The 16395-nt window shown below is 40.6% G+C and overlaps 1 protein-coding gene across 3 annotated transcripts in view; it reads left to right on the plus strand.

The window, feature by feature from the left end:
- Window positions 1–16395, plus strand: part of edar (ectodysplasin A receptor) — a 40219-nt gene that overhangs the window by 13267 nt on the left and 10557 nt on the right. For 2 of the 3 annotated variants that reach the window (XM_070975922.1, XM_070975921.1), the window contains exons 2-5: window positions 192–257; window positions 4512–4631; window positions 9204–9385; window positions 12147–12232. In XM_070975922.1, coding sequence (XP_070832023.1) covers window positions 207–257; window positions 4512–4631; window positions 9204–9385; window positions 12147–12232 — 439 coding nt within the window. In that variant the 5' untranslated portion in view covers window positions 192–206. Of the gene's footprint in view, window positions 1–158; window positions 258–4511; window positions 4632–9203; window positions 9386–12146; window positions 12233–16395 lie in introns of those variants that run through there. The other variant, XM_070975920.1, reaches the window with a different exon arrangement.

Raw genomic sequence — 16395 nt, forward strand, 5'->3', positions numbered from 1 at the left:
CACACACACACACACACACACACACACACACACACACACACACACACACAGTGTGCCCACTGACAGCTCTACTGTTGGCAGGAATGGTTGGATTCATGACTTTGCTGTTTTGTGAGTGAAGTCTGGTGCAGAAGCGTGAGTGCATCACAGCCAATGACATGTTTCTCTTTGTCTTTCTCTCTGGTCTCCAGGAAGAAGACGCAAAAATGTCAGAGAGGAGAGGTCAGAAGAAGTCCGTCTTTCTGTCCTTAATATTAGTAAGTTTTCATTCTTTCCGTTTTTTTCCTCCTCAATTTCCTCCTTCCTTCTCCTTGCCCTCTGTAAAATATTGTCAAGCAGTAGCTTAACTCGTAAAAAACCATCATCATATTTCTAGTGTCCTAAGAAACTCTTATTGGTCCGTCACGATGGATCACAGCCACGGTCGACTCCACACTTGGCACTGCATCATCCAGACTTTAGCTGTTATGTGCCAGCTGCTTGCACAACTCTGCAGCACTTGTAGCAATTAGTCAACCTTCGAGTTTTTCAGAGAGCAGATATCTTTATAATCTGACCGGGAATCTCAAGATTCTCTGCTTGTTTTGATGTTGAAACCCACTGGCTGAGTTCCCAAACAAGCTCCCCCACCTTACCCTCTGTCCCGACTCTGTTTGCCTCTGATCAGTCACCGTGTGTACATGCAGGCTGACACAAGAACTCTTCATCAAGAAGAAAGAGATATCTGGACTTAGCCAGTGGTATCAAATGAATTGACACTAATTTGGGGAAAGTGAAGAAGAGAAGTTCACTGCTGGTGTATATAATATTACATACAGAGACAACACTGAGAAAGAGGCACTGATGAGCTTCAGTCAGTGATGGAAAGCAAGTCCATTTACTCAAGTACTGTGTTTACACACAGACTTAAGGTACTTGTTTTGTACTTTACTTGAGTTTTTTTCATTTCATGACACTTTATACTTCTACTCTGTCACAATTTAGAGGGAAATATTCTACTTTTGCTGTCAGACAAACGATTAAAAAAAAGTATTTACTTCTGAACTGCAGTGGAGTAGAGGTATGAAGTAGGATAAAATTTAAATACTAATAAATAAGTAAACGTACCTCAAAATTGTACTTAAGTACAGCACTTGAGTAAGTGTTCTTATTTCTTTCCACCATTGAATATGGTGCATTGTAACATATGAAGCAACCAAACAGTATGTAACATTTCAGCTTCACTGATAAGTCACTTAATAGTCAGCTATCGGAAAATCAGTCGTCAAACGTTCTGACGGCTGATTCATTTTGATGTTTTGACTGTGGATGTCACTTTGAGCTCTGGGTAATTGTTATGGACGCTTTTTTGATCAAACAATTAATGGACTGATCAAGAGAATAATATCATAATAATCTCATGATAAACTACACAACAGTCACAGGGCCCATTTTTCTGCTTCTGAGTACTTTTACTTTTGATACTTTAAGTAATAATAATAATGCTTAACATACTTTGACTGAAGTTACATTTTCACGGCAGGACTTTTACTGGTAATGGAGTATTTTCACAGCATGGTATTGGTACTTTTACTTAGGTAAAGGTCTGAATTGTTCCTGCACCACCGGCTTCAGTAAACACTGTGTTTTTTACAAATCAACAACAATATAAACTGAACTATGAGAGAAAACAGTAAGAACCCAGTGGATGCGTTGTGTGTACACTATGTTCTTTAGACTTAACTAAATATCCTCGCAAAGCATTATGGGATAGCTGGCTGTGTATTATTGACCCGTGGAGAATGTTGGTGTGACAGAAAGTTTGTTTTTGCAGCTGTCGAAAAAGAGAACGCTGATAAAACGCTGCCAATTGATGCGTGCCACACCGACAAAGAAGAGTGCCTTTGCTTCCAGTGGGTCATCACCGACCACAATTTAAATGTAGACGACAGGAAATAGTTAAAGGGGCATTCCACCATTTATCACATGAAGTTCTGTTTACTTATCGCAAGCTTAGTCAGCACAAGTAAACAGAGTCCTGCATCACAACCTGGAGGTGTGGGGTTTGAAATAAGTGTGCGTTTAGGAGGTGAGAGGGCTCTAATTAAAGATACTACTGAGCTGCATTAAGGGAAATGTAGGATTCAGGAGCTTGAACCAGGCTTGGTGTCAGGATAATTTGTCCTCTACTGCTTTGATTTTGACCACTTGACTTTTGTTGCTTTGTAAGCAATTTCTTTTAAGAAACACAAAGAGGAAACACCAGTCTAGAATGTCCCCTATTTTCATTTTGTAATGAATCTTGATTATCAGAGAGTGTATTAGAGGATTAAATCATTGTTCATTAAACTGTATTTGTACTCCAGTAAGTGTATGTCAGGTTTGTGAGGTAAAGGTCAGTTCATTCTGAATCTGGTTTAAATTACAAACAAATTACTCGGCCTGGGATGATTGGGCTTCATACAAGCACTTGCTATGCGCACACACACACACACACACACACACACACACACACACACACACACAGGCAGTATACATCTGTATATTTACTCAAACAGCGTCTTGTGTCTGCTGCCATCACATGGTTATGAGGACGGGGAGAAAGAGGAGATGTTATTAAAACAATAGAGAGGAGATGGAGAGAGTTAGTCATGCACTCATTTTCTTTGCCTCCATCATTTTCTGGACTGCAGATGATTTTTAAAAGTCAGTTAGTTTGTTTGGAAAAGAACAAAGTGTGCTGGTAAAGCTATAAATACCAGCTGCTACTTATTACAGTGAGCCACAATGCCACACACACACACACACACACACACACACACACACACACACACACACACACACACACACACACACACACACACACAGATACAATACAGAGACACATAAGCAAATCCTGCTATTGTGCAAACTCTCCCATAGACACACACGCGTACACACATCTAACAATGATCTCCACTAATCTGAGTATCACAGACAAAGAAGTCGGGATGTGATGTTTGTATTTTTTGCTGTTTGGCTTTTGCCAATTAAACTGATGATGTTGATTCTCAGCCAGTCGGTTTCACTGAATTAATCAGCCATCATCCTCTGCAGTCATTTATCTCCGCTGCTGTTGCAGATGTTGAGTGCGACTCATAATGGACTTTTAAATGTCTTAAACAGAAACAAGCAAATGCACAAGACGGTGTGTGTGCTCATGGTTTTAGAGGGAAATATGTATTAAAGTGGGACAAATCAGCAAGCTAATGCAACTGTGACATGTTGGATATGATGCAGTTCATTTGATGACATGTAGAGTTAACTTATCTGTGGTAACCTTACCTTAATATCATATATAAATCAGCATGTAGCTGTAATGTTGTGTAATGTAAATTCAAGTTTTTGTGTTCCTGATGTTGTGAATAAATCCTTTTGGCAGATGTATGTCTAATTACAAAAAAATAAACGGAGGTACAAGTAATTTTTGGTACATTGTGCATGCAAGAAGGTTAATTCAGACGATTCATGAGGTCAAATCCTAGTGCGAAATATTTAAATACTGGCAAACATTGAATCCTCTGGATTTGGCCTCTGCAAGGAAAGTTTAAGTGAAGTCATTAAGACAAATGTTGTTTGAGGGTTGTTTTTTTTTTTTTTTACATTGTTAATACAAATGACAAATGACTTGAAATACATGGTCTACAGGCTTAAATAAAAATGCAGCAACCCAGTATTTTAGGTTCTGCTGAGGAGACTGAAATTATTCAAAGCTAAAAGATTCCTTAGAGCAGTGTTTCCCAACCACTGTGCCGCGGCACATAAGTGTGCCATGAGAAATCATCAGGTGTGCCGTGGAAGATTATCCAATTTCACCTGATTAGTGCTCTAAGCCTGAGAGCACCAATCAGGTGAAATTTTCCTGTGTGTCTTTCTTCAATTCCTGCAAGAATATCAGCTTTGTGTTCAACTAAACAGGCCCAGGTTTCAGTAAGTAAACTGAGACTAGATTTTCATTATATATCAATAAATATACTTTTTTGTGACATTTTTGTTTGACGTGTGCCTTGTGATTTTTCTTATGTAAAATATGTGCCGTGGCTCAAAAAGGTTAGGGAACACTACCTTAGAGAACCAGATCTGCCAAAATTAGTGTGAACATGCATGACAAAAAGTTCAAATAAAAGTCTTCCTGAGTTTATTTTAATATTTACACACAGTATTGATTTGTATCTATGTTTTCAATCTTATGGATAACAGAATACAGAGTTACATATTAAAACAAATAGAAGAATAAAAGAATAAATCAGTATCTACCATAATTTATTCACTAAGGACACAAAATCATCAAAACAATGAATGCATGATAAAAAGTCATTTCTTTTTTCTTTATTCATAATTTTCACTGTTGTGGATCTTATCCCTCCTTCCTCAAAGGCCCCCGAGCAGCAGCATTTAACCCCTAATTCCATGATTCGATGGAGCGTGTTTGTCATTTATATGTCATGACTCACTTCTTATGTCTGTCCCTCTTCCTCTGTCTGTCCTTCCAGGTGTGTTGTATGTTTGCCAGTGCGGAGTATTCCAGCTGTGGAGAGTACGAATTCTTTAACCAGACCAGTAACAGTTGCCAGGCCTGCCCTCAGTGCCAGCCAGGACAAGAGCCACATATGGTGAGACACACAAACTGTTAATTGAAGCCGTAATGATGCTTGTTGAGATAATTATTGCTGTGTAACTTTTTTAATGTACCAACAGTTGGATAAAGCTGCCAATTCAACGTCAACATGTAACCATCCAAAATCGATAAATAGCATGAAAGCTGAGCTTGTGAACTTTTGTGACTTTTTGATTTAGACCACCCACTACACACACACACACACACACACACACAAACACACACGCAGCTGCACAGTGAAGAGTGCCTAAATTCAAATGAACAATTTCTTCTGGTTTATTGCTCTTGTTGAGATCGGTGTGAAGGCATGCATTACAGTGAATGACTTGCAGTAGTCACACAGTGATTTCGCCTCCCTCAGTCAGCCTGCTGACAGCCACAGCAAACAGAGCCAAGGTAAACGCTTCACTTGGCACCCCGGGGGTGGGGGTGGGGGGTGGGGGGGCACACCCTCTTATGAGAGACAGCCGCACTCAAAGGTGAAAAGAATGAATTATAGCCACTGTAATTTATTCGGGTGCTGCAAACATTTTACGCTTTGAGTCGTCTTTTGATTTTAGTAGTTTTACTTTTATATGGTCGTGTTGAGTTAAGTATGATGCTGCAGAGTACAGATTTTGGGTAGATTAGAGCTGGATCAACCTGTGCAAACATGGAGAAATTCTTACTACAAAGACTCCAATATATCAAGCCTGTTTACAAGGGTTTTGATTGCTGAAAGTTAAATCTGGAAAGCTGAATAAGATCAACAGCTCAAACATGAGTGAACTAAGGATGTTAAATTATGTTATGATTAGAGTTTTTCCAACCAGAATGAATAATCACATGAATTGCATACATGCTAGTGCCTCTGTAAGACTGTACTGGCTGCTAACATCAGTGTGCTAAAATGCTCACAATGACAGGTAACCTTTGCTAATTAGCACTTAGCTCTTAGCACAGCTGAGACTAATGGGAAAACAAAACAAAGCATTGGGTGAACTGAAAATTTGACTTGATGACTATGCTAAATGAAGAGATCAATTTCATGGCAATCCATCCTATAGTTAGTATTAGTGCTGTCAAAAATATCGCGTTATTAACGCGTTAACGCAAATCAATTTTAACGGCGTCATTTTTTTTATCGTGCAATTAACGCTCTTTGTGACCTTGTGTACTTGTAGTTTTTTATAAGCTGTAGCCACTGCTAGTAATGTTACAAAAACTACAGGATCCAATTGTAAACCAGAAACAAAACAATAGGCACGTCCAACACACATCTTTGGTCTTACCTGCTCGCTAGCTGTGAAAGAGTAGGCTACCGGTTTGTGTGGATGTCAAGCGCGAAACGCCGAAATGGATGCGAACAAGGTTGTCTGTGTGTATTGTCGGTGTGAACTAAATTATCACCACATCAAGTCTGAAATACCACTTAATGGCCAAACACACGGCGAATGCGAATTCTCCACGTCTCCTTGTCAAAACCAGGCAACAATGGATGGCTTTCAACAGAGGCATATGGATACTGCAACTAAGAACAAGCTTACCAAGCTAGCCAAGTAAGTCTTTCTGGAGAGAAACAAGAGGCTGGGTTGATAAACCTCTGGTGAATAAATAGAAGAGCAGTATAGTCTGACTGCTTGTATGTTCAAAGGAAACTTAAGAAAGGAAAGTTTAAGCCATGGTTTAACTGCAATATAGGCTGAGTCCTAGTTTACAATGATGTGCACTTTGTAACTTTATTTTGTATCACCCTGTTTTGATCCCTTAGAAAGGGTTGTTGAAGGGGCTTTTTTTGTAACCAAGTATTTATTTATTTTTGTCATCTGTTTTTTGACAGTGTTAAATTGTGTGAGATTTTGCTTCAAACAAAGCAAGCCTATCCTTTTCCATGTTAATAAGAGTAAAATGATAAAATGATTAAAATGATAATTCAAGGGACATTTAGAAAATGTGCGATTAATTTGCGATTAATCGGAGTTAACTATGACATTCATGAGATTAATCGCGATTAAATATTTTAATTGATTGACAGCACTAGTTAGTATGCTAGAACAAAACACAAATGCTAACCTCATCAGTAGGATTCATCCTCTGGGGAGCATGAATATCTACCAAATTTAAATGTAATCCACCCAGTAGCTGTTGAAGTCCAGCTGTTGCCATTCTTAGAACCAGGCTTTGAGCAGAGCAATAAACTAAACTGTTTCATCTCATATTAAACTGGGATTAATCACAACACTCTAAGCCTTTCTTCTTCCTTCCTTTCCATCCATCCTTTCTGTCCTTGTCTCTTTTAGCCCCATGAGCTCACATAAAAACCTCATGATCGCACCAACCTTCCTTTCCTGCTTCCCTCCTTCCTGCCTTGTGTTCACTAAGCTACCATGTGCTTCCATTAAGCATTTCCAACAATGCGCTGTGTTTGAACTTGTAAAATCGAGCGATCCACTGTCCGAGACACAGACGGCAGCGAGACATTCAGTCTGATAAACACGGGGCTCTGTCATAAAAAGTCATTTGGCCATCCGTGAGCGATAGAAACATGAGAGAAGAAAGACGTCTAATCAGAGAGATGAGAGCCCCCTTTGCACTTTCTCCCGCCTGTCTGATCCTTGGTGCCACAGTCTGTAATTCATGTGTTATTTTGTTCCCCTGAGCTTTCCCTGCATGTATGTGTGTGTGTGTGTGTGTGTGTGTGTGTGTTTCTTGACACCCTTTTAATCATGGGATAACCATAGGGTTCCTCCTCCCAACAGACACTTCAGAAAGTAAGTGCTCAGACACACACTTACACACATAGACACTGCATGACACATCACACAGCGATACAGACAACCAAGGACGCTTTTAAAGTGCATCTTGTATCCAGATTGTGTGTGATGTAGCTTTAGCTGTGGATGTAACACTGAAGTAGGACTATATTACTGATTTCCTAACTTTTATTGAGGGATGAAAGCGATGGCAAGGTGAGGAAATATTAAAGAGTTGGGAGCTGAAGTTTCAAAGCAGCTTGAATTGAGAATATGCTCCATGGGGGGACCGCATTCACCATCTTTGCCTTGTCAACTTTCAAAATAAAGGCAAAAAATGCCCAAATACTCCTTGTTTGCTGTCAATTCTAGCTTATTCTCTACCTCCCTTACCTCTTAGATTTATGACATGCAAGATTCAAAGGTGACAAATTTGCTTTGAAAAGAAAGACGCTTTCAATCGGAACAGCTTTGCATGAACAAACAGAAGCAGAGCCACGGTGATCCTGTGTACAAAAGATCCAAAGCGGGCTTTAACCCAAAGCGACAAGATGTTGCCGATAGCTGAGCCCAGTTTTATATCAAACAATCACACCGAGACTTTCGGACGTCAAACAGAAGGGAAGAAATATCAGATTTCTCTGCTGTAGCCCAAAGCTAAGAGGCACTGGCTTCTTTTAATAGACAGATGAAAGAGAGAGGGAAATGAAAGATGAAAGAGAGGGGGCAAAAAAGACAGAGAGAGTGTGTGTGTGTGTGTGTGTGTGTGTGTGTGTGTGTGTGTGTGTGTGTGTGTGTGTGTGTGTGTGTGTTTGTGTTTGTGCGTGTGTGGCCTGTTGTTCAGTCTTCCCACTGTGGGGAATTAACATGCGGAGAAAGGAGGAGATCGATGGTAGAAGACAGAATGATGAGTTGGTCATCCTTAAACACTAACAGGCACGGAAAGCTGCACACACACACCAACCGCCATGTATATGTCTATCCTTGTGAGGACACTCTGTGACATTAGCATTCCTGAGCCCATTACCCTAATCTTAACCATTACAACTGAACCCTGACCCCTAATCTAAACCTAATTCAAACCTAACCCTCAAAACCAAGTCTCAACCCTCAAACAGGCATTTGAAGGTCGGTCCAAAAGTGAGGATTGGTGAAAATGTGCTGTCTTTCTGAGAATGTCCTCACTCTGAAACTGGTTCTGACAAAGATAGCTGTACAAGTACACACACACACACACACACACACACACACACACACACACACACACAAACCATCGCGTTTCCATCACTTTTGGGGACATTAAATTTCCTGGAGACTTACCATAACCTCTACTTGATCGACCCTAACCATAACAAAAACCTAAACCTAAAACTTATCCTAACCTTAAGCCCTACAATTTAATGACTTACATTGCAGGGACTTGCATGTTGTCCCTATAAGGACTCTATTTGCATGTTGTCCCCATAAGGACTACATGAAGGGTCCCTGCAATGTGACTATGTAAACACATATATGTCCCCACAATGTAAGTAATACATGATAACACAGACACACACAGACACACACACACAGGGACCTCTGTGACCAATCAGATGACTCTTTTGTCATCTCAAAACAGTAATGCCAGATTTGCTAAGGAGATGGATAGAAACAGATGTGTGTTTACGAGTGTGTGCGGTGTGCTGTTTATGACATTGTGTGTCCACGGCACAGTTGAAAATCATCTCACTGATCTGAAGAGTGTCGAGTTCATTTAGAGTAACATGATGTCAACTGTAGGAGAGAAATGTTAAACAAAATGTGTCTGTATGTTTATGTTTGTGTGTGTCCTGCAGAATTGCGGCTACGGCGTGAAGGATGAGGACTTCGCCTGCGTGCCGTGCCCACAGGGGAAATATTCCAAAGGGAAGTATGAGATCTGCAGACGGCATAAAGACTGTGACGCCCTCTACAAAGCCACCGTTCGCATAGCGGGAACTCCAGAAAGCGACGCGGAGTGTGGACCCTGCTTGCCAGGGTAAACAACACAAAACCCATTTTCTACAACACAGCTTAAAAACAAAAAGGCAGCAGACATTGAACATCCTTGTAATATTACTCGCACACAAAGAAGCGCCACTGAAGCAGCTTATGGTGCAATGCTTTGCATAAAAGGTGCAAGGAGCCGTAAAGGCTGTTGCTGTTCAAATCTGTCATCAAGATATCATTGAAGATGGTGTTCATATGGATATTAGTTCTGAGGTTAATGCAGCTAAACGCCTATTTAAATGCAAGCAAAGCCAATTTTTTTGAACATGTTAAACTTGCATTGTGTACATTTACATTTACTTGCTAATAGCCTACTTACTTTCTTCCTTTTCTCAGTGCTTTGCTGCATTTCTTTGGACGTTTCTGCTGCGAGAAACAAACAGAACAGGGACCCACTCATTGCAAAGTCCTCTGTCACACTAATATTTAAAAGCACACTTAAGATATCTCTAGTTACATGAAACTAAACCAATTGTTGATTTCCACAAAAGCGTTTGTGTGAGCGTTACACAAAATAACCACAGAAGGTGTCCTGGTTACATGCCTCACAGGAAGCATTCGGGCAGATGCGTTCTGACATGCACCAACAACAGCAGCATTTTGGAAAAGTTATGGCACCTTGACTTGAAAGTAAACCTTCAGGAATACTCGTGGTTCAGTGGGAGAGGACGCTTGTAAAAGACAACTAACGGAAACAAAATCATCTGTCAGCACGACTCTGCTGCGTTCGATTGGGAATAGACTGAAGAAAAGATGGCACGTTGCTTCAGATTTTAATGTACTGAGGACTATATATGCTGAATATACATGTCCATCAGTCAGTACAACACTTTCTTTGGCGTAGCCTGAGTTGACATGGACGGACCACCCTGTTGTCTTCATTTCAGTACACTGACTCCCTTTGTGTGCAAACACGCACTAAATCCTAAACTTCTCCATTTGCACATGACAGCTGGATGCCCCCTCCGTCAATTCAAAATATTAAGTCAATAAGGGCCGTTTAAACATTACCAGACCCTCCTGTCCTCCTCTTCCTCGCTCGTCCTTCCCATCATCCATCACTCCCCCTCCTCTTGCCTCTCTGGAGGAACTGACTGATTGGTTGTGATGTCAACACCAAACTTTTGGGTCTCGCCGCGTTCAGCATGTTAAATATTTGGATCTCCCGCTGTGCGATGGATATTTTACACATCGATGTTTGATTACTTTCCTGAATCGTATTTCATCTGATATCTATGATTGAATGTAGGCAGCGTATAATTAAGTAAGTCTTGAAGGAATTGGCATAAATATGAGAGATTCATGATTTGGGGCTATTGGATAACCCTCCCACTTCGACAGAGAGAGTTTAATGTTGAAATCTCCTCCTCTTGTCATCAATCTGGATGCTGCTCTTCCGCCTTCTACTTTTCTTGGCTCTCTCTTTCACAGGATGTTTTTGCTTTTGATTAGTGTGATTGTGGCAGGAACGAGTGCGTTCAGGAACCCTGAGTTTGGTCATGTCTGCGTCTGTATCTGCGCTTTAGATGCCGTATGTATGGGTCTTGGTCCACACATGTTTGACGCAGAGCAGAACAGGCCTGTTAAAGCCTGCATCTAAAGACCTGGAGGAACATGAGGATGAGTCTGTCGTGACAGATGTGTTTATCCGCTGGTTTCCCTGTGACCAACTTCAGTAGCACTTGAAAATAATTAATGTTTATAAGCCATTATTAAGCAGTTAGCTCATGTGGACTCAATTAATTTGTCATCATTATCAATGATACGTTATTTCTTAATAATAAGTAAGAGTGCATCACAGGTGGTGATAATAATTGTAATATATTATCTTCCATACAGCATATGTAATATTTTTAAGAGCTCTGGAAGATCATTTGTTACTGATTAGCGAACATTTTGTGCTTTTTATCTGAATGTGCAACAAAGTATGACCTCAGCTCTTCTTGTTTTGCAACTGTTTTGCTTTAACGACTTGACAGAGGGTGAGATTTTTGTGTCTGTCCACCTTCTAAACAGTTTGCTACATTTTTCTAAGGATTTAATGCAACTTGCAAACATCTGCAAATGTGATGCAGCCTTTCTGTATGTGATCGTATCAAACGGTTTAGAATATTCTCCGTGGAGCATTTACATAACGTGTCGTACATCATCGTGAATGAGTCAGACGATGTTTTTGCTCATCGTCATGAAGTGTTCGGATCTGTTCAACATTTGTAATTGTGTGTTTGTGCAGTGACTAATGTCTAATGGCAGAAATCCAAAATCAATCAAGCCTATCCATAAATGAATTAATATGCGCATGAAGCACCAATTCATAACCTGCATGCTGCAATATTATCTTTTCATAATGTTCTCAGGCCTAAATGATTTAATACCTCACCCAGTCATTCACCGCCTGCCCCTCTCCCTTCCTCTCATAAACACCTCATGACTCAGGGCGATAATATGAACCAAGTCATGTTTAGCGCCTTTAGGGCATCAATTATGCACATTTCTTCTCTAATTCAAACTTTTCACCTCAGCTGCTTCTTCATGTCTAAACGATGGGGACGCCACGTACCATATGCGCACCTGCCATGCTTGCAGATTACTTGCCAATGTTTAATAAAGCAGTTTTTATCTAAATCCTTCCGATCCTCTTCTTTACAGCTGATTTCTCCGAAACGATCCATCTCTTAAGTTACCAGTAGGCCTAACCAGGTCTGGTGTAATCTAATTATATAGTCTAACATGTATTTGCCATCCTCCAGGTATTACATGCTGGAAAACAGACCCAGGAACCTCTATGGGATGGTCTGCCACTCCTGCCAGAACGCACCGCGGAACACCAAGGAATGTAAGACCTCTGCACCGTTTCATTTTCTCCCTCCCCTCACTTCCGCTTGTTTCCTCGCAGCCTCTCTTTTTAGTCTCCTTTCAACTATGAATTCCCTTTCAGCGTTTATCTTCACAGCTTTGTCTGTCCAAACACTGACCTGGTTTCCGTTGAATTAAAAGCGAGCAAACGTTAAAGTTTTCTGTGTAAATGAAAGGAAATAGAGGACGGGCTGGGCAGATGTTGAAAGCCTGGATTTAGTTTGAGGGAACACTCGGAGGTCGGAGGTTGTGCTGAGTTCTTCCAGACCCTCTGGTCACTGTCCTCCCCTGTCAGCAGGCCTCGTTGATAGACACAGAGGAAGCGAATAGCCCACCTCCCCTCCCCGCATCTCTGCTTTCCTGGCTCCAGGGGGGCATTTGGCAGCTCATCCATAACCTCATTGCCTCACTGATTACCCTGCATACCTGACACTGTGTGTGGATACATGTGTGTGTGAGTGCGTGTGCATGCGTGACCGCATCTCTGGACAATAATATTTACCAGAGGTTGTCTCCATTTTTCCATTTCCCATCCACTATCAGCCTCCACACTTCATAAACATTTCTTCACACTTTCGACACAGAGCGGGAATGATTCCTGGTCTGATTCATTTTCTCACATCGATCTATGAAGCAATGAATTTTGTCTACAGTTTGTACAACCCAGAGTTTTTCCTAAAGTGAGTCATTGTAGTAACATCCTTAATCATATGTTCACAAAGTAGTGAACCTCGCTCCATCCTTACTCATGAACGACTGAGCCTTTCCAGGATGCCGCTTTCAAATCCAATCATGATACTCACCTGTTATCAATGAACCTGTTTACCTGTGAAATGCTCAGATGTTTTTGGAGCATTTCACGACTTTCCCAGTCTTTAGTTGCTGCTGTCCCATAGTGTTTGAAATGTGTTGCTGCATCAAATTCAGTATAAGCAGATATTTACAAAAATCAATGAAGTAGATGAGATAAAACATTGAATATATTGTCTTTCTACTGTTTTCATTTGAAGGATTAGCACATTATCACATCCCAACTTTCTTGGACTCAAGGCTTAGATGCCTTTCAACACATTTCTGATATTTTGCAGATTTTAGATTTGACAGCAGTGATAATGGACACAGTTTGTGCTGTGCCCATAAAGCTGGGGAAAGTTGGAACCCAGCCTCTGCGATTTCAGAATACATTACTGACATCATGGTTCAAAGATTTAACTTTATTCTACAGTATTTTTCATTTCCTCGTGGTTGGATTTGAATTATTTCTCAATCGTCACTGTGTCCCCTTTGGGGCGTCTTGCCGTTACTAACGTGTAACTTACATTCATCAGTTTTAAAATGAATTATCACCTCTTTCCCTTTGTATTCATCATGCACAGCACAGTTTCATTTATTTCTATTAACCTCCTGCTGCCTACTCCAGGTATTCGCTCTGCCTCTGCTTACTTCTTGTATTGTCTTTGAACAGGGCTTCACTGACTAAATGATGTCACTTTTTCAATGACAGTCTGGAAAAGAGAAAGATAAATATCTAAAAAGTGAAATGTAATGAATTGTCATCTTGTGTTCTCTTTCATATAAAAGAAGCTTCAGATAATGAAAATGAGAAGATGATTAGACTTCATCCATCAGAATATAATTAAATGCTGGAGATGGCTGCCTGCGCTGCCAAAAAACATCCATGCTATCAAACCTTTCGTTTTAAAATCCGTCACGGTAATTTAAAATAATCTTTCAGTGCCGGTGAGATTAATAGACTTTTGAGGTAATTTTACATTGTGAGCAATTTTCTGGAAGCTGGTAAGTTTAAAAGAAAAGGAAAGGAAAACTGTCAGTGAGTATTTATTACAGAGCTGGAGCTGGATATTTTCACCATCCTGCGGTGCCCTCTGTGGGTTTGTCCAGATGTGACAAATAGATCCCACTGATCAAAATTGAGAGAACGTCAACGGGATCTGAACAGTGTTTTTGATCCTCACTGATACATACTGCTGCTAATGATATTTATGGGCACATAATTGCTCAAAACCCCCTTTGAGTGTAATTGCAGAGCCCGGAAATGAATGTTATTGTCATTGTGTCATATTTAATGAGTGTGTTTTGAAAGATGAAAACCCCAAAAAGCAGCCGGGGCTGCAGGGGAGAGGGTGTGAAGTGGGAGCAGTAATATGTGTGTGTGTGTGTGTGTGTGTGTGTGTGTGTATGAATAAACACTTACTTTTCAGCAGCACCCTAATTGTTTCTCCCAGGCATGAAAATAAATGATTGAATGATGCTGTGAAGAAGAGCAAATAAGACGATATAACAGGACAAAAAAATCCCCAGCGTATTCAGATTTATTGAGCTTATTTGGGAAGTGCAATTAAATTATTATTATTATTATTATTATTATACAGCAAACAGTGCATGTGTTAACTAGTCAGCTTCAGGTGTGCTGGTAGGTGGATTCGGGTTAGCCGTTTTCCCTTCTTTTCAGTCTTTATGCTAAGCTAACTCAACCTGCTGCTGACTATAGATTCATATTTAGTGTTAGCTTCCAGAAATGAGAGTGGTATCAATCTTCTTATTTAATTCTCACCAAGAAAGAAAATAATCACATTTCCCAACAGCCCAGCTTTAGGATTTGAACCATTTATTGACATACTTTTTTGGCAAAAAATTTTAAAGGCACAACATCTGTCAGAGGATTTCTGACAAGAATAAGAATTAATAGCCTTTGATGAAGTGGATTTAGTGGTAATTAATGTGTAATATCAATGATAGGGACAATAAGGAATATGAAAACCTTCCCAATTAGAAGCTACGATTCATCAAAGCAAGCTCTTAAGGCCGTGTGGTTTTCTAAAATAAGCTTGATTAGTCTGGAGAATTCTCTCTTTCTCTCTATTTGTTAAGTCAGGTTGCGGTGCGCTTTTAATTAAACCCTCTTTTGATCAGAACTTATAAATAATGTACCCTCAACAGTAAATAAGAAAACGAGCTGGAAGCTGGGAGTTCTCCTCGCTCAGGGTGAAGGCAGGCTGACACTCGCCATGTAATCTGTAAATTACCATGGCTCCTGCCTCGCTCTGTGTGTGTGATAATTAAAACTTCAGTGGGTATGAGAAAGAAAGATGATTAGCGTGTTAGTGCATGCGCCGATGCTACTCTTTGGCAGGCAGACGTTATGTAGGCATCGCTCCATTTCCACTGTCGCCTTTTGGTTTTTAGTGACTTTTACTGCTATTTTCCAAGCAAGCACCAAAACACCTAAATGCTGAAAAAGATGGCCTCTTCACTATCAGCACAAATCCTAAATTGTGTTAAACGGTAAGGTGCATTTTGAGTCTTATTTGTCCTCTACGTACCTATTGAGGCGCTGGGCACACGCGGCTTGATATCCCAATTTCACACGGACGTATTTATCAGAAGTTAACCTTCCCTTCATCCCTGCTTTCAGAGGTATCACAGTTCTTACTTCAAACAAAAAACGCTTTGATTTTTTTTAATTTATCTCCTGCTCTGTAATTCTGCTCCTCTCAGTTTGTTTGGACCTGAGTGTGCGGATTGCCCTGCAGAATTATCATTTTGCAGTGTGTTTTCAGCCTGCGAGACATGATTAAGACATGAAACCGCAAGACTCTAAACAGAAATCCAGTTCAGGCTCATATCCTTATCCAGAGAGTGTAAACACATACCCTGAGTTAATGTCTGCAGCCACAGGGCACTGATGTGTGTGTGCGCGTGGGTGTGTGTGTGTGATGACATGAGCCTCTGAGACCACGGGAAGCGGCAGGGCACATGCCAAAGAGGTCTACAGCATATCAGCTTGGTGAAATAAAAGACTGATTAAAAGAGCTGATTTATGAGCTGCCAGGGGTTTACAGCTCCATTAGGAAAGAGGAAAAACAGTTGATGAATAATCCAGACACAGAGACAGAGGAGAAGAGGGAGGGCGGGTGATTGGAAGAGAAAGAAAGAAATGTGGACAGAGAGCTGCCTCCCTGTGTCCGCAATACTCAGCGCAACAGTTTGTTTACTGTGGTGGGAGACGGCCTGAGAGAAGTAAGAGTTAAGACATTTAGACTGCTGTTAGTGCATGTAATTTGCTTTTGTGAAATTTTACTGCTTGCAGAATGATGTCATGCAACAATGTTGGGGGGAGAC

Source organism: Chaetodon trifascialis, chromosome 12 (assembly GCF_039877785.1).
Source record: "Chaetodon trifascialis isolate fChaTrf1 chromosome 12, fChaTrf1.hap1, whole genome shotgun sequence".
In the NCBI taxonomy this organism is placed as follows: domain Eukaryota; kingdom Metazoa; phylum Chordata; class Actinopteri; order Chaetodontiformes; family Chaetodontidae; genus Chaetodon; species Chaetodon trifascialis.